The sequence below is a fragment of the Gossypium raimondii genome, chromosome 2, assembly GCF_025698545.1.
Source record: "Gossypium raimondii isolate GPD5lz chromosome 2, ASM2569854v1, whole genome shotgun sequence".
Taxonomy (NCBI): Eukaryota; Viridiplantae; Streptophyta; class Magnoliopsida; order Malvales; family Malvaceae; genus Gossypium; species Gossypium raimondii.
The window spans coordinates 42,839,945-42,865,450 of record NC_068566.1 but is presented as its reverse complement, the minus strand read 5'-3'; the positions used below and the strand labels follow the sequence as shown (position 1 = coordinate 42,865,450).

Here is a 25,506-nt window from a genome sequence, read left to right as displayed (position 1 = left end):
GAAAGTAATTTTCTTTTTCCATAATTCTTTACAGGCCCAATTCCAACAATTTCAAAATTAATTATTTTTACCTAAAAACAAAAATAGTTAATTTTACTTAAAAGCTCAAATGTGAACTAAGATTTTGCTTTTTAAATTTTATAATTTTAAATATATTCATAAGTAAAATTATCCATGGACCAGGTTAAGTCGAGTTTAGGTTGGACTTTGACAAAATTTTAAGTCTGATTGCTAGGTCCGACGTAAAAAATGGGCTTAAATTTATAGCCAAACTTGGCCTAAATGAAATTCTAAAACCTAAGTCTACCCGTATTAATTTTTTAAAATTTATTTTATATAAAAATTTTAAAAAATATAATACACTAAAAATATTAAAAATAAAAGTTTTCCAACAAATTGAAAATAAATTAAAAATACTTAAATAAAATTAAAATAAGTGCAACTTAACAAACAAATGTCTCAAAAATAGTAGCAAAATTAACAATAGAACAAGTGTTATACAATATCAAAACATTAACAACAAAATAGTAGTAACATAATAGTGAAATGGTAACAAAAAAACACAATAAAGAGTGAGAAAACAACAGCAAAAACAGGAGAGTTCTTTTATTGAAATTTTGGGCCAGGATGAATTCGGGTCAAGAAATCTTACTTGAGGCTTGACCCGTTTTCCAAACGGACATTATTATTTTTTTCCTAAATCTATTTTTCAAACCTATATTTTTACTGATCACTCTGTCCATTTACAACTCAGCTATCTTAAATATTAAAATATTTAAATTCAACTTTAGATATAGATTAAATTTTCAAAGCTGGAATCAATAATGATGAATTGAAGTTTTATATATATTATGGAATTTATCATTGGCGTTGACGTGGTTCTTTTCAAACCAATCAAAATTTGAGGCATACCTATGGGGTTTGAAGGTGACAATGCCAGCTTTCCTACTTGTAAACTCACAGTATGATGACGAAAAGAATAAGTAAATAAACCAGTATATGCCCAACGTGATAGCCTATCAATGATAGGGTTTTTATTTTATTTTATATCGTTGGGATTGGGTCGTATCATGGGCAATATAAAAAAAGTGCAAAATTATGATTTTCATCCTTGTATTCTATTAAATTTGAGTATTTAATATTTTTATTTTAGTTTTACATTATTTAATATGTTTACTATTAGTCAAAACCATTAACATCCTTAATCATTTCATTAATCGACCTATGTGGAGCTTTTTTAAAAAAATAAAAACATAAAATCGGAACCCAAAATTTCTGATATCAAAAGGGTAAAGTTATGGATTCAAGGATTGTTATTTTCCAAATAATAATTTTTTTTATTGCACAGCATTAATTATGATAACAAAAATTAAATTATGTCAAATTAAAATATAAATACTAAATTTTTATAATTTAATTAAAAAATTATAAACCCTTCGAGTTGAGATAGTAACAAGGTTTCACTCTACCTCAGCTCCGACACAAATATTACAACTCCTGTCTCACCCTACCCCAAACCAGACTTTCAGAAAAAGGGAAATTAGCTAAAATATCAAATAAAAACTAATCGAAAAATTCAGTTATTTTGCATCCTAAATATGTGACATCCCAATCCAAGGCCAAGCCAAAAGATTATTGCTATTATAAAACAATTGGGAAGCAAAGCAAAAGGGGACACTTTTTGCTACGATTGGCTATTAATGTACTTTTTTCAGTTTTTTGAGTGTGGATGGGGTTGTGTGGCTGTCCCCTCAATCAACATTTTTAGTTGCCATTTTTGTACAATCTCACACTTTATTGGACTACAATTCTTCAGCATTAAATTGGTTAGCTTTACGAGGAATAATAACCTACACTTACTTTTATTACAATTTGGTGGGGATGTGTGGGTCCAAAATTCCTTCTCATTATGAATAATAACCTGTTTCAGGTTTTGTACCAAAAGAATCAAATTTTACCTGATGGAATCTGCTTTCTAATCTACATGAAATGAAAAAAGAAAAGTTTTAAACGCACCGAACAAGTTCCTGATGATATGCCTTTATGCACCACATAAGAATCACCATATATGAAAGTTGTGGTCCTACATGCCTTAATGCTAGACAGAGAGTATATACTCTTTTTAGTTCACGGACCAAGTCAGAAACTACCATGTCTTAATGTATATTGAATCAATATTTATATTATTATTGTAATCGCTGTCGTTGTGGTACAATTGAACTTACGACCGACTATGTTGAGGGGTGTTGATGGTGTCACTGATTGAGGCAGCAAAACATAGACTGTGGACTGCTGTTGTGTTTTGAGGTTTGGATGGAAGAATGGCAGTGGCGGTTGAAGGAGGGGTAGCTGAGAATGAGAATCTTGATGATGCTGCATGAGAGAACAGTGGCATTAGTGTAGTACTGACCTGACCGTGCATTTGCCACGGCCAATCAGGGACACGTTGTGGAGGATCGAATTCAACCGGTTTCACCATTGTTCTTTCCTGGAAAAAACAAATCAAAATTGCGTTATCATCTTGTCCATTTTTTTGCTTCTTTTAGTAGGTGGCATCTGGCATGTTAACATCTTGCTCAAAAAAAAAAAAAACACGATATTATTGAGATTATGATGTGTGTGTATATATATATGGATCCTGAAAATATAGCTAATGACATATTATATGAGCATGTTTTCCATTAATAAATATTCCAATCTACGACTAAAACCCTTCAAACTTTCAAGTCCTAATAGAGAATATTAAACACCGTTCATTGCACATGAAAATAAGTTCACATCAGCAGCAAAGTTATGGCAGAATCAACTCAACTATAACAACATGGGTTGATTTACCAAGTAATAGGAAATTATCGCGGTGAGGACGTGAGCAGTTTTTTTTTGGTGTAAAGTCCTAATGATGAAAGGATTGAACAATGTTTAATGATTTAGAAGCTAAGCGATGAGGTGTACCTCACTAGGAAAGAATCTCGGATATGCACTATTCCAGAAAATAGGCTGATCTGAAGTCCCCGCTAACCCTTGGAAAGATGGAACACTAAATGTTGCAGCTGCAGGGTTCTCTGCCTGCAGAAGTAAATCATAGAGAACATGATCAATACCTTTATCGAGTTAAACTAAGTCAAGATGTTCAATTGTCATCCAAACATGCCACATATGGTGCTTCAAGATTAGCTAAGGCTAACAGATTAACACCACCTCTTCCTAATGCTCATGCAGGACATCAATATTCAATAGTACGTTGAAGAACAAGATTACCAATGTGATGAAACATACAAGTAAATTCAAAATAATTCGATTCAAAAGTTACCCTTAAACTCTTTCCGTTATTCATTTGGAGATGCCCCGCATTTTCCTTTTCCTTGGGACCATCGCTAACAGGCGGAGATATCCCCAGGTTCAGATCAAGGTTGTGACTATTGCCTGCATAAAGAGAGTTCAAAAAGACAAGTTAGCAGGAGCTGTTATCACAGAAGTTTCTTTGTAAAGTAACCCTGATTTCAAGATTATTTTCAACATCACGGACTGAATAAGAAGTGATGGTAGCAAATAATACCTTTGTTCCTGGTATCAAAGACCATCTCCCCTTCATATGTACTCAGCTCAAAGTTGGTGACTGCCTCCCGTCCATTACTTTTGATAGCTGCCCTGTCATAAGCCCTGATTTCCAGAAAAAATCAAAAGGTAGACAAGTGTTGGATGGAACCCTATTGAGGTTGAGAATTCAGGGTAATAAATTCAGTATCAGGTAGAGTAATTCATGATCACTAGGACCTTGCTGCTTCTACTTTACTGTCGAATAGCCCAAGATAAATATACCTGCACGCAAGCATCGTAATCCCCACCATGAAACACCATCCCCAATTATTTTTCCTCTTTGAAATAGGCATCTTAGAAATTTTTTTTTTTCTTTTTCCCATCCAAGGAGAAAAAACCAAACAACAATCCCACTGAGAATCCGTTCAAGAAAAACCGATTCTCAGTTCAACACCAAGAGGCACTCAAATCATTTTACATCCATACTCCTAAATGACAGCATGTTGACTGCAAAAATTTAAATTTCCTTAAACAAGTATCTCACCTTTTGCCTAGGAACAAGTATCTCACCTTTTGCCTAGGAACCGCCCCATCCGTGCTTCCCACCTGCCGCATTTGTGCAACGTTACTCCTAGATATTTCGAGCTTCCCTCGAAAACCAGCACTCTGCCGACGAAGAACGTGCACGAATTCTTCCTTACTCAGATCCTTCGTCTGCACATCAACATAAGAACAAAGATTAACCATCAATTCAAGCATTTATACTGTGAATGAGTTGTATCAATCAATATTTACCATAACAATATCCAGAATCAAACCTGTTTCATATCATCCTCATAATCGCAGAGACTGAAATTGATATCAGCATCAACACCTCGAAATTTAATAGCCGCTCGATCATAGGCTCTATAATTCAATATACCCAGAATTTAGAAAATTCTAAAATTAAACTAAGCTCAATACAGCTTCAGCCAAAAAAAATTCAAAACAAATTATTTTTCCAGGAAACTACCTGGCAGCAGCATGAGCAGTGTCAAATCCACCTAAAAAATTAAAATCAAAGAGAGAAAAAAAATGATCAAAGAAAAACATACCAAAAATAGAAAACAAACAAATAAATTTCCTTATTAACAAAGTTGTCAACATCAAAACAGAACTAATTAATCACTCCATACCCAAATATACTTGTTTCCCGCAATCCCTGAAACAATAATAATAGCAAAAATAAATAAAATCGAACAAATAATTCGAAAGAAAACATACGAAATTTCAGTTAAAATTACTTAACCGATCAAGTCAAAATTCAGTTACACCCCCAATAAGGAATTTCCCATAAAAACTGATGGAATTTTTTTAAAACGAAGAAAAATTTATACCAGATATGAGATTCCCATCGTCCAGTTCTTCTGTAGAAAGTAACTCCTCGATACTGCGAGCTTCTAGAGCGAGGTCCTCGACGGCTTTTCTTCACCGTCTGTAAAGGTTGTTGTTGCATCACTCGCGGCTCAGCAGCAGCCTCTTTTCTCTCGAATGAAAGATCGATCCATTTGCTCTTGTTGCTACTGTTTCCCGAGCTTTGACCTTCAGAGCTTCCGAAATCCGCTCCGATTCCCTTCACCGGAAATAGTTCCCTGGTAACCACTAATGCCGCCTCGTGGTTTCGGCTCTCCCTTCCGACCTTGAGTATGTCGAAACTCAGAGTGAACGCCTCCCCGCTGGCGCGTGTCGAGCACGACTCGCCGTCTTCGTTGACGATTGACGAATTCGAGGTCCCGGATTCGTCCATTTGGTTCCTTGAACCTTCGTTGATGAGCTCATCAGTAAAAGGTGCCACCGAGTCCAATCCCTGAGTCGACTCAGGCGACGCGACATTGAGATTAAGATCTAGCATTTCGTATTACGACTCAGCTTTGACTCCGAACCCCTTTTAAGAAATTGTATAAAAAAATATATATTGATATCAACTTCTCGCTGTGACTTTCAAAAACAAAATCGTAGGTCAATATTCAGACGAAATCGTTGAAAAGCAAAGGAAGCTTAAAATGAAGGTTGGCATTATAGAATTACCCAGCGATCAGTTCACAAAGAGGAAGAGATGATCGCCGATTAGTTGATTTCCATTAACAAAGAAAGAGAGAAAAAGGAAGGAGATGGGACGTGTGAGAGAAACATACTACAAAGACAGAGACTCCATTTTTGTGAAGCTCAGTTAGAATATCATTATATAAACATCGTTCTCTCTTTTGGATACCGGTTTCGCCGGTTGCCTGTTCTTTTCTTGTTGTCCACACAAAAGATCTTTTATTTATACCAAATATCATATGATAAATTATATTTATGAAAGTATTATCTTAAGAGGTAGATTTTTTAAAATAATATTTATTTTTTTGTGTTACTGTTTTGGGTTAATTGCATTAGATATCTCTAAAATTGGTCAAATTCTAATTTAGTTCTTAAAAACTTTAAAACATTTTAATTGAATCTATCTCATTTACTTTTCCCGTTAATGACACTTATCACCTTAATTACAACACTTATTTGTTTTTTCACACTTCTTTTTATTTTTATAAATAAATACCAATAAAGAGTAACTTGTGTTATAATTAAAATATTTTTAGATTTATAATTATTTATAATAGGGTTAAAATGTAAATTTACCACCATATTATTGGTGAATATTGAAATCTTTGACTATACTTTATTTTATTTTGATTAATATTTACCATTATATTTTTAGAATATTGTTAAATTTTTATCACTAATTTTATTGAAATTTTCATTAATTTTATTTTTAATTAAATTTACCACTTAATATTGATTTTGATGATTTAAAAATAAAATTTAACAAAGAAGAATATTTTTTGAAATGCTTTATTTTAGCAGTTTTAAATAATTTAATTTATAAAAACAGTTTACTTTTTATAAATAATTGTTTTTATTAGTTTTAATATTATATTAATTTTAAGCATTAAACTAAAATATTAATTTTTTATTAAAATTTGTTAAACTAAAATTGAGTAGTAAAATTCAAACAAAATTAAATTTTAGTGACAAAATTCATGATAAAGTGGTAAATTTATCTTTAACTAAAAATTAATTTGCACATTAACACTTTATAATATTATTTAACTATATTAAATTTATAAAATACAAAACTAACCCAATATTTTTAGCACGTTAGTCCATTATTATTGTATTCAAATATTTTATTAATTTGATGTCACTCACAATCGGGTCATCAATTCAGTTTTAAATTTACTCAAAACTCTTATTTTTAATGTCTCGAGTGTAATTTTATCTTTCCATATAAAATTTTAAAAATAATTGCACATAATAAATTTGAATCCAAAATAGTATGATTTTAAAATTTTCAAGTAAAGAAAATTATTATTATATAATTCTTTTAATTATTTTAATCTATTACATGCATTTTCACATAATTATTGATGCCACAAAATCTAATATTATAAAATATGTTTTATATGGTAATATTCATAATCTCAGGACGTTGATATTAAAATCAAATCACCGTCCCTTTCATATAAAAAGTCCTTCCCCATTTGACCTACCTATCAGGTCTTTTAATCTAACGGCTAGGATTTTTTGTCATACTCACTTTAGTAAGCTAATCCAACGTTCAGGGATCATCCATTTATTATTGGGGCTTTTGTATTTCTCTCAATGATTTGACTAATTAATTATCTAAATTCCAAATGTCCACTATTTAAATTTATTAAATAAAACAAGTTTTTTTTTCATATATATTTTTAATCTAATTTTATAGTTTCTTAATAAATTATATATTATTTTGATAAAAATTAATTATATATTATTCTTACATGCAAACATATCTCAATTACATTCATATAAATATATCTATATGTAAATATAAGTTTTAAAATTATTAATTAAATGTAATAATTTAATTTAATAGTTTTTTTAACATTAATCACATTATAGTTTCTTATCATATTTGTTTTTTTTATATAATACCTAGAACTACTCATAGTCTCCTCAACCCTTAAATAGGAGGATAATGCGCTTCAACACATTCGAACCCATGTCCTCCTGCACTGGCAACAATGTCGATGTCAATTGAGCTAAGACTTAATTGAAAATTTAATAGCTTTTAATTTTAAATATAATTATAGGAAAATAAAAGGGTTAAGATGAATTTTTTAAATTTAGTTTAAAATATCAAATTTTTGTACCAACCGATATGCACTAGTACAAGCTAATATTGACCGAAACAAGCTAAAACGCACTAAAATTTTGACCGCAATGGAACATAAACTACTTGGTACCGGTTTAGGACTAGAACGATATGTACCGACTGATACGACTGGTACCAATATGGTGCCAACTACCATGATTTAAATCTCCTTGAGTTTTTAAAATTTTTATTTTGCTCTTATAAATAGTATCTAAAAATAAGATAAATTTGATTTCTTTTATAGAATTTATAATTTTTATAATAAATTTAGTAACATTTTTAGTTCATTTAGTGAACTAAATATCTAAATATCTAAATTTAGTAATATCTAAATATTAATTTGGTAAAAGAAAATCTTAAATAATTACAATATCAATACAAATTGAGGATACTTTAGTCTCTTTATTAAAAAAAAACAATAAAATTATGCCTCTAGTGAACTTCGAGCTCATGCCAATTGCATTAGTAAAACATTAAATTTACTACCCAACGAAAGCTTATTTTATTATTTTTTTATACATTTTAATTTTATTACGCACACTTTATTACATCCATCAATTATACATATCGATAATGTTATTGATTGAGTTGGTGTCGAGTCCTAAATTAATTCGACACCAACTCAAGATTGATGACAACATCATTATAAACAATTTTATTTTTAATTTGATGTATTTATGTATTTAAATTTCATTTTACTCATAATTTAATCTAATTTTTTATTTTAATACCCTACATATTTTATTTGTTATTATTAATTAAACTCATACCATTTATGGTATATTATTTTAAACACTTTTTATATATTAAATACATTATTTCTTCATTTATATGCTGATAGAATTTCTAGTAATATAATAATATTATTTTTATAAAAAAATTAAATTAATTGCAACAACGAATTATTAAATTATTGGATTAGTTGTATAGCATTAAATTTAAGGTTTTGTACTTATCTTCAACATAGAAACCTTTATGTAATCCCCACCAAATAAATTGAGTTGATATGTAGCTTTGTCTATTGTTTCAATTTCTTCAACATATATACATATTTAAGAAATTAAAATAAATTGTCGGTTAAGTTTTAGTTTGATTGGCATGGGTATTGTTGCCAATATAAGATAATATGGGTTTGAGCGTATTGAAACGTATTGTCCTCCTATTTATGGGTTAGGAGAAACTATGGGTAGTTTTAAACATTATGTTAAAAGAACAGATATAATCAAAACTTATAATAAAAATTTTGAATTAATAATAAGTTGTCACACAAACAATATGTACAGATGCAACCTTTTATTTGTTTTTTTTTCTTGTTCGGAGTAGTTTTATATAAATATACTTTATAAAAATAATCGCTTTTAGTTATTTTTCAATCGAATTGATGCTCGATTAACTCATGACATCAATTTCATTTGAAACTTAAATGATAGCATAGATAAACATGTGTGTATATTTAATTTTAAGTTCCACAATAATTGTTGAAAGATTATTTGATATATGTTGTTGAAATATGCAAAAAAATATATCTGATGAATATTCTCTTTTCTTGATTATCATAAGGCTCAATACATGTATTTATACAGCATTGATAGAGAATAACTTCTCCAACTAACTAACTGATTACTCAACAACTAACTACTTTATTAACTGCTGACTTAACTACTAACTTCCTTTCTGTTACTCTAACATTCTCCTGGTCTTTTTATGTCTTTTAACTCAATCAACTCATCTTTTGTTATAACTCGAAGAGCACGTCGAATATCTGCAAACTTCTTGGGAGCTATAGGTTTTGTAAGCCCGTCAGCAACCTGGTTAATAGAAGGTACAAAATTGACTTGTAACGACCCATCTGTCACCTTCTCTCGCACGAAATGGTGATCAATCTCCATATGTTTCACCCTTGCATGATGTGTAGGGTTGGCTGACAGTGACACTGTGGACGTGTTATCACACTAGACTGTGGGTGTATGATCCATGCAAATCCCTATCTCATCCAGTATTTGTCGAACCCACAACAACTCAGAAACACAGTTTGCCAGACTCCTATATTCAGCCTCTGTAGATGAACGGGACACAACAGGCTGCTTTTTGGAGCACCAAGCTATTGGATTTGGTCTAAGATAGATAACATAGCCTGTGGTAGAGCGACGATCTTCAATAGAAGATGCCCAATCTGCATCTGAGTAGCAAACTAACCTGAACAATCCTTTGGAAAGAAATAACCCATGATCAACAGTTCTAGCTAAGTATCGAAGGACTCGCTTGACAGCTTTCCAGTGAACTTCAGTAGGCGAGTTCATGTACTGACTCAACTTATTTATACAGAAAGACAAATCCGGTCTTGTGATACACAAGTATTGTAACATGCCTATAGTGCTACGGTAGAGATGCCCATCAACAGCAGGACTACCATCAGAAGAAGCCAATTTAGGAAAACACACCATAGGAGTGGGTGTGCCAGCAGCACCATCCATCCCTGTCTTCCGTAGAATATCTTGAATGTATTTACGCTGAGTGAGTAGAAGCCCGTTAGACACAGACTGAACCTCGACGCCCAGAAAAAAATTAAGGGAACCCAGGTCTTTAAGAGCAAACTGCTTATGCAACTGAAGAACAACTTCATCAATAGCTTGAGCAGAATCACCAGTGAGCACAATGTCATCGACATACGCCATAAGAAACAATCGACTGTTACTGGTCCTACGAACAAACAGTGAAGGGTCAGACTTGGATGCTCGAAACCCCAGCCTACTTACCACAAACTGCTGGAGTGTATGAAACCACGCACGAGGGGCCTGTCTTAACCCATACAATGCCTTGTTTAATTTACAATGCCTGTCTTCAGTAAGTTGCCCGTTAAGGAATGCATTGTTCACGTCCACCTATCGTAGTGGCCACTCTTTCATGACTGCAACAGCAAGCACAGTGCGTATGGTAACAGCTCGAACCACTGGACTAAATGTATCTCTAAAATTAGTCCCTGTATGCTGAGAGAAACCCTTAGCTACCAACCGAGCTTTATACCTGTCTATGGTGCCATCTGTCTTCTTCTTCACTTTGAATAACCACTTGCAGCCAATGGTCCGTCGGTGAGGTGGAAGGGAGCATAGAGTCCAAGTATTGTTTTTGAGAAGAGCATCCAACTCGACACGAACAGCCTGTTGCCAAAGTGGTTGAGCCATAGCAGCATGAATATTTTCAGGAACATCGGGTGACACCCTATTCTCACTTAGATAAACTTTTGGTTTGAAAATGCCGGCTTTGCTACGAGTGACCATAGAATGGTTATTTTGTGGTTCAGAAGCAGGAGTTGGAAGGGGCATAGGGACAGATGATGGAGTCAGTGACACGGGTAGGGAATTAGTTGACACGGGTGAGGGAAGTTGTGAGCTGACGCGTGAAGGGGATAGTGACTGAGACGCAGACCTAATTGGTTGAGTAGTGGGTAGTGTAGGTGACATAATATTGGTTAAGCTAGGGGCTAGAACCATCAACTTGGAGCTAGTACGGGTAGGTTTAGACATAAATGTTGGTTTGGCAGTCATTTCTTTGAACCAAAACTGATCTTCATGAAATGTGACATGTCGAGAGACATATACACGGCCATTACTATCCTGACAACGGTATCCTTTATGGAGGTTGGAGTAACCAAGAAAAATACAGGGAGTGGACCGAAAATGAAGTTTATTCTTGTTATACGGTCGTAAGTTTGGGAAGCATAGGCATCCAAAAGTTTTAAGAAATGAGTAGTTGGGTTTAGTTTGGAAAAGCTGTTCATAAGGAGAAACAAAACCTAGTGGTGCAGTGGGCAACCTGTTGATGAAGAAGGTAGCGCTGCTGAAGGCATCACTCCAATACGTGATAGGCATTGATGCATGAGCAAGCATCGAAAGCCCAGTTTCGACAATCTGACGATGCTTGCGTTCAACCAAACCATTCTGAGCTGACGTGTAAGGACACGTGACTCTCTGCCGAATTCTATGATGGGCAAGATATGGTCGGAGGGCTTGAAACTCACCTCCACCATCTGTTTGCAACAGTTGAAGCTTCAACCCAAGTGTTCTTTCCACCTGTCTATGAAAGTGAGGAAACACGATAGCAACATCGGACTTTCTATGTAAAAAATAGAGCCATGTGTATCTTGTAAAAGCATCTGTAAATGCTACATAATATCGAAAACCATTGGATGACACTGGTGATGGACCCCAGACATCCGCTGCTACAAGTTGCAAAGGAGCAATGTACTGAGTCTTGGATGAAGGCAGTGGTTGTTTATGCTCTTTACCAAGGTGACACGCAATACATGCAAACAGATCTTTATTAAAAGCCATATTACAACGTTGCAAAGCTTTGATCAATACATTTCTGCTAGGATGTCCTAGTCTAGCATGCCACAAACTTAGTGGACTTGAAGCATGTGCCTGAAAACAGCTAGCTGCCTGACCAGACTGATTCTTCTTAATCGCATTGTTGAGATAAAGCTTATACAATCCATGTTGTACTGTGCCTTGAAGAAGGACCTCCTTGGTCTTTAAGTTTCGAACTTGGCATTGAGAGGGAAAGAACTCAAACATCACCTGGTTGTCTCTGGTGAACTTAGACACAGAGAGAAGATTTTTAGTAATGCCAGGTGTGTATAGAAAGGACTTCATATAAAGAGGTCTGGTCTTAGCTGAAAAAGTTGATTGACCGGAGCATAACACAGGGAGAGAATTACCATTACCAACATAGACCCTACCTGGCCCAGAACGAGAGGTATTATTACTAAGAGACTTAACCGAATGGGTGAGATGATGTGTGGCCCCAGAATCGGGATACCATGCAGGGTCCCCAACTGTATCAGACGTAGCAATCATCGCATGTGGTTGAGAAGTAGGTACTGAAACGGGTGGAACCTGTTGTACAGTATTACCAACAAAAGTATTTGACCAACTAGGGGAGGGTGTCACCTGATACGTCCAGTTTGGGTAAGAGATGATAGAAGGAGCAGTCATACAAACATTAGCCTGTGGAGGCCTCATGTTGGTGCTTTTGTAGGGCGAATCGAATCGATGATAGCAACGATCCACCAGATGTCCTATCTTACCACATAACTGACACTGGATCCGAGTACTTGAAGACCGACCACGCCCACGACCACGAGGGCCAGATTGGCGATAAACTGGATTAGACCTGTCAGTGGTGGAGTCAACTGGCTGCTGGGACACAAGATTAGCTGAGCTAGGAGCCTCAACCATTAAAGCTTGCTGTCGAGACTCAGCATCAATTAACATAGTCATGACACTCTGAAGACTGTACAACGTCGGACTGGAAACTATGATAGAAATGATTGGCTCATACTCAGACGGCAGTCTATTTAAGATCGCGGTGATGTGTTCATGTTTACTAATGATCTCTCCACAGCCAGCCAAACTATCACAAAACGACTTAACCTTCATTAAAAATTCACGCATAGAAAGATCACCCTTTCTCTGTGAATGCAACGCACGACGATAAAACATTAGCCGTGATGTAGACTTGCTGCCATACAACGATACAATGGCATGCCAGATCTGTGCACTGGTGTCTAGACCAATTAAATGCGGAAGAACCGTAGTGCTAACAGAAGTCAGAAGCCAAGAGGCCAAAGCACTATCTTGCTGCTCGAACCTCTCAAAGTCAGCATTTGCTTGAGGTACCCCATTGTCATCAAGCACCGTGGAAGGAGGAGGAACAGTGTGTAAATCAAGAAAACCTTGCAGTTTATAAGCCTTTACTGCAAACAGAATTTGTTGTCACCACAATAGATAGTTAGAGTCATCAAGAAAAACACTAACCTTCTTGGTTGAGAAGAACCTACTATCAATAACACCAGTAGACAAGTGAGACGCCACCGTGGGAGCGGCAGACTGAGCTGCAGACGGACTTGACGGAGGATCCATGCAAACAAACGAACAGAAGCTTTATCCCAGGAAAAGACTAACCTCTGATACCATGTTGAAATATGCAAAAAACTATATCTGATGAATATTCTATTTTCTTGATTATCATAAGGCTCAATACATGTATTTATACAGCATTGATAGAGAGTAACTTCTCCAACTAACTAACTGATTACTCAACAACTAACTACTTTATTAACTGCTGACTTAACTACTAACTTCCTTTCTGTTACTCTAACATATGTTAGTGGAAAATTAAGACTCCACCATCATCAAGATACAAATTGTGTCATATATAGGGGTGTTCAAACGGTTAATCGTTCGGTTAATTAAACTGAATTAGTATTAATCGAATTTTTTAATCCTTTAACCGAATCAAAATATTTTGATTAATTCGGTAGGTTAATCAAATTAACCGAAATTTATTTGTTTTTTTTTTGGTTAAAACAAGTATAAAACATATAAAAAAATTGATAATGTTAAATTGACCGAATTATCCGAATTAAAACTACATATAATTTGTATTATTAATTATTAATTTTGATTAATTCGGTTAATTACCCGATTTCGAACCGAATTAACCGATAACTAAACTTCTAAAAAATCATTAATGAAATTAGATCGATTTAATCGGTTAATTCAATTTTAATCGCAATTTGAACACCCCTAGTCATATACCTTGTTTAGGTATAAGTATTAAGAAAAGACACGACATAATTTGAAATTTATTTAGAATGAAAAAAATCTATTAGCATTTGATATATTGTAAGTGAATTCTAAAAATAAATTTAAAATTTTAATTTAATCATTTAAAAATATAAAGATATAGATTATTAAAATGATGAAATTATATTTTATTATCATAAAATATATAATTTAATTTCGATCTCCTAACAAATTTTCTGATGTCGTCCCTACTTTATATTAAATTAAAATTTATTAGTATTTTGAGTTATTTTGATTTTTATATAATCTCTCTAACCATTAATATTATTTGAAATTCTATAATAATTGTAATATAATTTCGTTATCTTTGTCTATACTTTAAACGGCCAAATATAAAATCTGTGATCCAGGTATGAAATTTCCATCAAAATGGTAATAATAAATTGACAAAACTTCCAATTTAATTAAATAAAAATTATTTAATACATTGTGAGCAAAGTTTTTTGAGAAGGACAGAGTCCAAAAAATTCGGTGTATCAAATAATTAATTTTATTATATATCTATTTTTCTTAACCTTGTCCTAAGGTACTTCATTGTGCCTAGCATTACCACGCCTCATTTTGGTACCTTGCTAATATCATGAATTCGTTGTTTTATGGCATGCTCAACATGTGAAATCTCACCCTTTAACTTGTCAATAGAAGTGTCGAGCCTCCTTTCTACATTAATAACATATGGATAGAGGTGAGCATTCGATCGAATCGAATCGAAAATTTTCTAGTTAATCGAGTTTTCGAATCTCATTTTAGCATCCTAACTTTATTTAAAATTTTCTCGAATCGAGTCGAGTGAGATGAAATTCGAATCGAATCAAATCGAATATATTTGTTCGAGTTAAATTTTAAAAAATAGTTTTGGGTCATTGTAACCACTGTCACCCATAGTAATAAAATTTGTCCGCCTTAATCAAATTTTTTATTAACTTTCATCGCCTCATAATTTATTTATTATTTTTTTTATATTTTGGTTAGCTTCTTTGCTTGCTTAGTTGTTTCAATTATCTTGATTCTTGTCACTATGTATTTTGGAATTAAAAATTATTAAATGTAAAAATATGATTTTTTAATAAAAGTTATTTTAAAAATAAAATGTGAAATTGATACCAATATAAAATTTTAACACGAATATTTTATGGCATAATTAAGAATTCAATTTTAATATAAATATTCAATATGACTAAACAATTCAATAATATAAATAATATAAAATGTGAAATTTAATTTAATAATATAAATAGTAGATATAAATAAAATTATTACTATTTATGTTTAGTGATTTTTTTAGATGATTTTGATTTTTTATTTGAGAGTACAGGGTGAGAAGTAAAAGTTTAGGGGGAAAATAAAAAGTTTTAAAGAATAAAAGTTTGAGGGAAAGTAAATAGGGGGACTAAAATTTTGGAGGGAAAATATTTAAAAAAAATTGTAGGGGGGAGGGTTTGGGGTAAATGGGATGCGAGATGGGAATGGAATAAAAGTTTTAGGGGAAAAGTAGGATGGAGTAAAAATTTTGGGGGAAAATAAAAGGTTTTGAGGGTTTTTGAGAGTAAAATTTTGAAAAAAAGTAAATGGGAGAGTAAAATTTTGGTGGGAAATGGATTTTGGGTAGATTGAGGGGTTGGGAGGGGAGGGGAGTAAAAGTTTTTGGGGAAAAGTGGGAAGGAGTAAAAGTTTTGAGGTAAAAGTAAAAATGTTTGAGAGTTTGGGGTAAAAATATAAAATATTATAGTTTGATATTCGAATTATTCGAGTTATTCGAATTCGAAAACTCAACTCGATTCGAACTCGAAATTTGAAAAAAAATTCGAGTTGATTCGAATAACTCGATTAACTCGAATAACTCGATTCATTTAATTCGAAATTCGAATTTTTTTTCGATTTTTTAAGTCGAATCGAGTTTTACTCACCCCTACATGTGGATCTCCAAATCTATTCAAGTCTAATTATCATTTGGTCATTGGACTCATTAATCCAACCGCTGTTTGACTAAGAGATTACTCTACGTCACAAGGAGCATACCAAGACAAGACACTTCAAGATTTGTAGAGGCTTAAGGATTTCAAGTAATTGAATCTCAACTATAAATAACCCTCTTTTCACCATCAAAGGCAAGTCTTCACTAATTCGTCAAAACTTTGTCCAATCAACCTCAGTTATCTCACATCTCTTCACAATTTATCTCCACAGTGTGAACTGTAATCTTATGACTTAATTAATTAAAAAATAATTTTATTCAAATTAATCATAATAATGTATAAATATAAAACAATTTTTATATTTAACATATTTAAAATGGCAATAATTTCCAATTGTAATATTTTCTATAATATTTAAAAAATGAATATTTTGACTTGTGTAATATATGAATTTTTAATTAAAAGTTGGAAGATTTTATTTTTTATGGCTTTCCTCGGAATCCAATATAAAATATAAATTAAAACAATAATATCCATGTGTGCTAAAAAAATCGTTGTAAATGAGCGGGCATCAAGCGTACACGTCGATTGCTGCCCGAAGGTGACCAGCTGTCGACCACTTGCTGCCCAAGCTGCCCAGCCCAAACAACATTTGTTGTTTTTGTTTTTTTCCTTCATTTCCCCATTTTACCCTTCTAATATTTTAATTTCTCGCTAGAAACTTTAGTTAGGTAAGTTATGGTTGCTACTTGAAATTACGTTAATATCCTCACTCCTAATTAAAATTTAAAACCAAAAGGAAAGTTTTTTCATTTATGTCCTCCTTGGGTAAAATTAAAATTAATTTAAATTTTAAATAAATTATCATTAATTATTCTTTTATTCACTCTTTTTATAATTGGTTTGACTATTTTTCATATTTTAGTTTTTAAATATGATTTAAATATATAACAAAAATTAATATCATAAAAGTGTTAATAGACCACCACGTGTCTCCATTGTTAGAAAAAATTATATGAATTTTCCTTAATTATTGTTTTAAACTTTTCAAAATAAGACTCAACTCAGTATAATTGAAAACTGAAAGCTTCAAAATAGGAGCTGGAGATGCCACCCGAAAGTTTAAAAAGTATTATTAAGCCCTTTGAGATTTTTAATTAACTCTCAAATTTTTTTAAAATTTCTAATTAAGCCCTACAAAGATTTTGAAAATTTCCTAAGATGAGAAGTTACTACGTTTCTTTAACCAAAAATTATAAAACCCTGCACCCTTCTCTTTTATGGGTAAACTATTAAAATAATTATTTTTATTTTTTTCATGTTACATTTTAGTCACTTATATTTAAAATATTACGTTTTAGTCATTTACGCTAACGTGTTGTAACATTTTAGTCACTGAGCCGTTAATTGTTGTTAACAATATAACGGTAAACTGGCATGGCATGTTAAATGATAATTTCGAACGAAAATTTTAGGTTAAATTGTACAATTGGTCCTATATTTTTTTTGTTTTGAGCAATTTAATTTTTTTCTTTATTTTCCATTATCTTCCGTTTTTTCCTCTATTTTTCTCCCTTCTCCATCTCTTTTAACGTAAAAGGAAAATATTAAATTGCTCGAAACGAAAAAAATATAAGGACCAATAGTATAATTTAACCTAAAAATTTCATTTGAAATAATGATTTAACGTGTCACGTTTGCTTCTTGTTATCTGTTAATGGCAATTAACGTTTAGTGACTTAAATGTTATAACATGATAACACAAGTGACTAAAATGTAACATTTCAAATATAAATGATTAAAATATAATATGAGACAAATAAAAGTAATTATTTTAATAGTTTAACCAACTTTAATCAAAAAATTTTGAGGGTAAAAATGGACTTCTTCTTTTCTTATTTTATTCAGCTACGGCATATCTAGGAAGTTGGAAAGTTATCTTCTTTCTTATTATGGGAGGAGACATCAAACCTAGAAATTATCAGAAAATGTCTGAAATGTTGACATGCCAAGGGTAGAACAGTCATTTCAATTCAATGACAGGATGCATAAAGTGAGTCTTCTTTCTTCGAGAATAGAATAATGTAATGGGAAACTCCCTATTCCTTAAACCAACAAAATATCATTATTAAAAATTAGTGCCTCTATTCATTTTTATTTTATATAATTTACTCTTCTTATTCTTTTAATAGTTTAAGGCCCTCCTTAGATGAAATTTTTTCTTTTAAACCCTTTTATAAATTAAAACATTAAATTTAAGTCTCTTTAGCTTTTCATTAAATAAAATAATTGTATTTTTGCATTAGAAAACTTCTGACTTCGTTCATGTTTACACGATAATATTTGTGCGGAATTTTTAATAATATGTAAATATTTATCGGATGAAGTCAATTACTTATTTTTTAGTAACAAGGCATAAGGACATCATATAAGATTTAACCTTTTTTTATTGAAGGATTACATCGTAAAATTTATATATCTCAATTATTACATATAGAATTAAACATTACAAAACACGATATCAACAAGTATACGGTACACTCAAAAATTATTAGCAAGAAAAAATGGACTAAGAGACTTCACCGACACGTGTCAGTAATGTCTACAATTAATGCTATTTCTTTTTCTCGGTGACGGTGTTATCAGTACGGTATCTTCCCATTAAGGCAATATGCTTACCTTAAAACCTTTCGGTAAAATCCATTTTCCAGTTTTGGAAATTTTAAGTTTTCAACCAATCAATCCCTTGCTGCTTCAATCATCCACCGTGATTGCGACTGCTCCACCGGTTAAAAGCCGGTTGCCCGCCACCCAAAGCCGCAACATGCTATTCTCTCTTATCCTTCGCCCAACCAATACTCAACCGCCACGTGTTTTTCTTTTGGTGGATACCACCACCGTCTATTTAGTCAATGTGTTTGAAGCCGTCGATGATTTTCCCGATCAACGGTTTACGTTTTCTCATGCTCCCTCTGTGGTCTGATTTTTATTCATTTATTTTAAAAGGTGTGGGGTATGGTTAGGTGTAGTATTTATGTTGAAATTGACATTTAATTTAATCAATCCTCCTTTTTAGTTTTTTTATAACATAATATTTTATATAATATGTAACGTGAGAATCATGTGATCTATATGTCTGTATATATATACACAAAAATCTTGCATGATGACAAAATAACCTTTAGTTTTCTGGAATTTTTGTTCTCAAATTTAGGTATTTATTGCAGACACCAATGATTAATCTTTTCGTTACAAATAATTTTTGAAGAGATAAAAATGTTAGATCATACAATGTGCTTCATGAACAAAAATTGAACTTCCGAATACTGATTAATAGATGAGGTGAACAACCTCACACCACACTTCATTGTTAAATTGGGAAATCTTGATTCTTAAACTAGACAATAATTTTCAACTCGATTCGAGAAATTGGATTTCCTTAATGTATGATCACGTGACATGCTAAATTCGTATCATGTCGACAATTGAAACCTTTTTAAAAATTATTTTTTAAAATTTTTTATATTTTAAGATTCTATATATTAATTTTTAGGTGATAACGTGACAAAATTCTAGAGTATCACGTTATCATATTTTAATGGAGTTCAAGTTCAGGAATTAAATTAAGAAAAAGTATCAAGTTCGAGACTGATGTTGACAAAAAAATATTCAAGGATCAAGTTAGAAAATTTGCCAAATTATAGGGCTAAATGTTAATTTATCCCTTATATATCTATTATAATTATTTTACTAATTTAAATACTCAATTAAATTGATACCAGGAATTAACTAGAAATCAATCCAAATGGAAGAATCATTCTATATTTGAACCCTAAACCCTAAAATTTTATTTGATTTATATATATTTATACATTGCTTAAGCCACTTATAACCCACCTTAAAATCCTTCAAAAGCATTGTAAACTTAGGGTCCCGTTGGATGCGCAATGCGTTTAATTACGTTAGTATAAAAACAACAATGACAGTGAAATTAGACAATGGAATAATAAATGATTTCACAAGTCAATTTGGACCCATGTTGTCTTAAATTTTATATGTTTTTTGTTTGCTTTCTATTGTTTAACAAGTCTTTACTTTCAGAATTTTTTGTCTGTTCTTGTAGCATGCTTTTTAGTCTTGCTTTTGGAAGTAATTTTAGGGATGGTTTTGTTGTCATCCTTTCTAATTTGATGGATGCTTGGTTCTTTTGTTGATTTTTGCCCGCCACTTTGGAGCATTCAGGGTTGATTTCCTTATCGTATTAAGTGCTTGCAATCACTCCAGATAATGTTCTATTGATGTTGAGGCTGAAGCCTTTGTTGTGTTAATGGAGCTTGGCTTTTACCGCCTATGACAAATGTTTATTGTCCTTTTTCCCGAATTGTACGATCCCATTCATGTAATGAATAATGAATTTCCTTACAAAAAAAAAAAAGAAGAAGAAGAAAATAAATTATGAGTCCAAGTGAATTTAAACTATTTAAGAAATGTAAGGAAAATATGATTTATTAAAACAATTATTTTACACAAATAGAAAATAATAGGAAGATATATTTATTTAAAGGATTATTATTTGACATACTAGCGGTGAAATTTAAACTCTGGGTGGGTTTGGATGGGTGATTGGGTGCGGTGCGATGCGTTTAGCTTACTTTTTATCTCACGCTACAGTATCGCTACAGTATCTAATCTCACCGCCACTGTTGTTTTTACACTAACCGCAGGTAAACGCACCGCCCATCCAAACTCACTCTCTATAAGCAATGTTAGGAAGTTGACTAGTGTCTTATATAGGTATAGTAAATTATTAAAAGAATATTTTAAAAAAAGAGACTCGTGACAATTTTTTAAAGCTACTTGTGGAATAATAAAAATATATTGTCAGTTTACCAAATACTAACCCTTATTTAAAATAAAAAAATAAGATATTCAATTGAGTATAGTAAAAGAGTGGGAAAAAATAAAAATATAGTAGAAAAAGGAAAGTTGAAATTACAATAATTATAATTTTACCTCTATTAACTTTGTTGCACCCTATCTGCGTTTGGACACGTGACAAGTCAAGAAGAAATCTAAATAGTAAGCCCACTACAAGCAAGTCGAGAGGCACTTGCGAGCTCACCTTCTTAGGATGATTACCTAAGCAACAGATGACCTAATTTTCATGGGGAATATGAAGTTGTTGGTTATCAAACATCACATGGGCTCAATTACTTTATCCCATCAGAGTTAGAATGAATCATAAGATTTATCCTGTCGTAGGCATCCTCATCCAATCAAAGACATCTCTCCCATAAGTCCAATACTTTAACATCATGTTACACGGGACCCCTACTTATAAATACTATCATAAATAAAGAAGGAAGTGATCGACTCTCCTAAAATACTAAGCATACATTCTGCTAATACTCTTTCAGCCCTTGACTTTTACATTCTCTTCCACAACAACTAGTATTCCTCTTTATCAATCCAATAGGCGTTTGCGTTTTTGTGGGTATCTTATCGGCAACGTGTATGAGGTTTTAAAACAAAGGGAGACGTGGACGCTTGATAACCATTCGTGGAAAGTAATATAATACAAACTTTTTAAGTAAAGTAATCATGGTTTGGAATTTGCCGATTTCAATCAAATAATGCTTCTTATATTATTTTTTTCCCAATGAAATAATCAGTGCATCATCTTTGTTATACTGAGATTCGATTATCTGACCAATATAATAAAATTCTAAGGCACGGAATTAAGAAGTTACTTCTTCCTCTCTATCTCTGGTTCTCAACTCCTAGAGGATTCCCATTTATTTTCACAATGTTGATCCAGTGCATCAACAATCTTAATTTTTTTTGTTAATTAAATTTTAATTTGTATCTATCTATATTTCGCTAAGATTTAACTTTATATCTTTTTACTTTTCTACAAATAATTAATAAAATTAACTATTTTGATTTAAAATATAAAAAAGCTTTTAATAAAAAAATCAGTAAGTCTTTTAGAAAAGTAAAATACAAAAATAGTCATTTGTATATGGTTTAAATTATGTTTTGTTAACCAAATTTAATTTCTTACAAAATTGTTACTAAGGTTATCGATTTGTAACATTTTATCATTGAACCACTACAGTTAAATCATCATTTTGAATGAAAATTTTAGGTCAAATTGCACATATAATCCCAATACCTTTTCTTTTTGAATAATTTAATTATTTTCTTTTCCTTTTATTTCTTTTCTTTTTAAAATTGAGAAGTAAAAGGGATAGACTTAGTTTATTGATTAATATCATTGCATTTTAGACTATACCTAAATCATAATAAAATTACTCAAACCCAAACAATAAAATTAAATCCACATACAATTTCTAAAATGAAAACCCAAAGCAAAATTTAATTCATCTAAAAAAAATAAAAAAAATAGAAATTTTAAAATAAAACCTAAATCTATCGTGAAATTTTACTTATTGTACCCCTTCATTCTTAGTCTTTCACTTTCAAGCAAGAATTGAACTAGTAAACCTAACATGGTCGGTAATAGCTCATCGCCTTCAACTTTTCTCGGAGTTTGGTTGTTGTCTTGCTTATCACCAATAAGCAAAATCTCATATAGCTGATTGCAAGGGTTGAGTTACTTTACGAGAGATAAGACTTAAGATAAAAGTGGAACCCAAAAAAGAAAGGACCAAATAATGAGAATTAGTAAAGGCTTAACTCACGATTTAGCCTCTGAAGTATACCATTTTCTCATTTTAGTACTTACTTTTTTTATGCCTAAAGTATTATTCTGTTATAGCTTTTAATCCATTTTTCTAACTAACTTAAGAAAAGAAGAAGAAGGTAAATTACACCAACAATCATTCAACCTTGGTTCCAATAATAAAACAGTCACTCAACTTTTAACCCAATCACTAAACTTTAGAAAAACAACAAATCAGTCATTAACATTATTGAAGAGTGACAAATCAAGCACGCACTAACATTTTCCATTACAGGCCTAACGAGACAAGTGACGTGGCCCATTAACTAGCTGACACGCCAATTAACTACTCATGGTGGAAACCCAATTAGCTGACGTGGCCACTAACAATTGACTTTCTCTGTTTTCAAAGATGGTGATATGCTTCAATCTACTATCAATCTCTTTTGTTTCCTCTACCTTCCAATCTCTCTCCATCCAGATTTTGCCATGCCAAAACCCAAACCACAACTTTCAATCTATGCCCTCGTGATCGCTATTATTGTGTCGCCAAACCACATATTCCAATCTTGTGTCGCCAAAACCAGAATCAAATATTACAATGCAACGATTTGTGGAAATGACAAAATGAGCTACCCTTTTCGATTACCAACCCAACCTCCCAAATGTAGCGACCATTGATTCGAACTCGACTGTGATAGCAACAATTGTACTGTTTTATCCCTAAACCATTACAGATTCTACGTCCAAAGCATTTGGTACGAATACTCTACAATCTAAGTTATCGATCGTAGCTAGCTAATAGAATGAGAAGAAGGAATAGAGATGCCAAACAAAAGCTATAACATTTTTAAGGTCGCCGACCCCTTCCACTACCATAAACGCTGCCTCTATTCTGCCTGTCGCTTTTGTTTTCTCTTCTTATTCTTCCTCCTCTTCTCGCAATTCTTATCATTTCCTAAACACAAAAAGAATAAACCAACATTATACAAGTTTTCAAGCAGAGATGAGATGATGCATTTGGCCAGATACGACGAAGAAAAGCTTTCGACCATTCTCGTCATCGAAACTATTCTTTGTGAAACTTGTCCCACCGCCGTCGCCGCGATCCACAACCTCATGCTGCTGCTGAATCACTCTAGAATTTTTCTCTTCTTCTTCTTCTCATCATCTTCTTCATTTTCTTTTACTGCCTAGCCCGGCTAGGTTCTTAAATTGGGGTCGTTTGCACAGTGGGATGATAGATCAGTTTTTTGTTAGCCTATAACGGAAAATAGTTAGTAGGACTGATTTTTAATTTTTTAAAAGTTGAGTGATTGAATTAAAAATTGAGTGACTATTTTGTTATTGAAATCAAAATTGAATAATTGTTGATGTAATTTACCTTTAAAAAATGATAACCAATCAAATCATGCTACTTGTCTTTCTTTTATAAAGATATATTTTTTAAGCAAATAGATCTTAAAAATACGTATAATTGATATTCCTATATTTCATGTTAGAAATTTAATTTTAGAAGATAAAATGATGCCATCTTTCATTTATCAAAAAAGATATTTTTTACGTAAGATTCACATATACAAAATTAACTTAAAAAATATATCAAAGAATTAAACCAAAAAAATTCTAAAAACCAAAAACCCAAAAACGATAAAACCCAAATTAAAGTTAAAAAAAGGAAAAAAGATAAAGATAAAAAGCAACGCAAAGTGACAACATCGGAGAAGTGAGTCGTATGAACGATGTCCATGGCTTTAACACGATGGCTTGACGACAAAAGCTTTTCAGTTTCTTCCAACCTTCTGTGATTTTCGTTTGTTGAGAAAATAAAATGGGGATTTGAGTAGAGGAGAGAAAGGGGAAGAGTTTGGCGGTGATATTTGCTGGAGGACTGACAGCGGCGGTGCGACAGATCGAATTGGTTATGTTAAATGCAGTGAAGAAGACAAATTATCATTGCGAAGAAGGGGAAGGGGAGAGAGAAAAGAAATAATTTTTTTTATTTTTATTGAATCTTTTCCTTTTCTTTTTCATAATTTATACGATAAAAAAAGACACATGGCATCACGTGATTGGTGCATTCTGTTTTTTAACATCGAATTACGGGTTTTTTACCTAATTAGGATAGAAAAAAAAATTACTGAAATAGTATGTCAGAAATTTTTTTTACCAAAATAGGTTACTTTTTCATTGGAGCCTATTTGGTAGGCGCCAATGAATAAAATAATAATAAAAAAAATTTTTTGATTAAAATATTATTTATACTTTTCCGGGTTAGTATATAACCCGTATAATACATAGTATTGGCGCCTATCTGGAAGGTGCTAATGGTGGTGCCTACTTGGGAGGCGCCAATGGTGGTGCCTGTTTGGGAGGCGCCAATGGTGAACAAAACATTGTGAATTTTTCCCAAATTACTAACAAATTAATTATAAAATAATTATAATATTCATATAAAAAATTACAATATTACAATATATCCCCACATTATAATATTCATACAAAATT

General features: G+C 32.1%; 2 protein-coding genes across 2 annotated transcripts; both read right to left on the bottom strand.

The window, feature by feature from the left end:
- Positions 1-2,024: 2,024 nt before the first annotated feature.
- LOC128039249 (AP2-like ethylene-responsive transcription factor TOE2) lies at positions 2,025-3,706 on the bottom strand. Its single transcript, XM_052627559.1, has 4 exons — positions 3,557-3,706; positions 3,311-3,423; positions 2,953-3,066; positions 2,025-2,488 (listed from the first exon to the last, which is right to left on the bottom strand). The coding sequence occupies exons 1-4, from the start codon at positions 3,579-3,581 to the stop codon at positions 2,222-2,224; spliced, it is 519 nt and encodes a 172-aa protein (XP_052483519.1). The 5' UTR covers positions 3,582-3,706; the 3' UTR covers positions 2,025-2,221.
- Positions 3,707-4,103: 397 nt separating this feature from the next.
- Positions 4,104-5,741, bottom strand: LOC105788922 (ethylene-responsive transcription factor RAP2-7). Its single transcript, XM_012616008.2, is given in 6 exon segments — positions 4,104-4,191; positions 4,193-4,251; positions 4,356-4,443; positions 4,550-4,580; positions 4,713-4,738; positions 4,914-5,741. Coding segments are annotated over 6 exon segments (807 nt in total). The 5' UTR covers positions 5,429-5,741.
- Positions 5,742-25,506: the final 19,765 nt, after the last annotated feature.

Coding starts and splice junctions, on each gene's coding strand:
- LOC128039249 (XM_052627559.1), bottom strand. CDS start 3,581: ATGGTCTTTGATACCAGGAACAAAG. Junction 3,067..3,310: donor ATAACGGAAAGAGTTTAAGG/GTAACTTTTGAA, acceptor TTACTTCTGCAG/GCAGAGAACCCTGCAGCTGC. Junction 2,489..2,952: donor CGAGATTCTTTCCTAGTGAG/GTACACCTCATC, acceptor TGTTTTTTCCAG/GAAAGAACAATGGTGAAACC.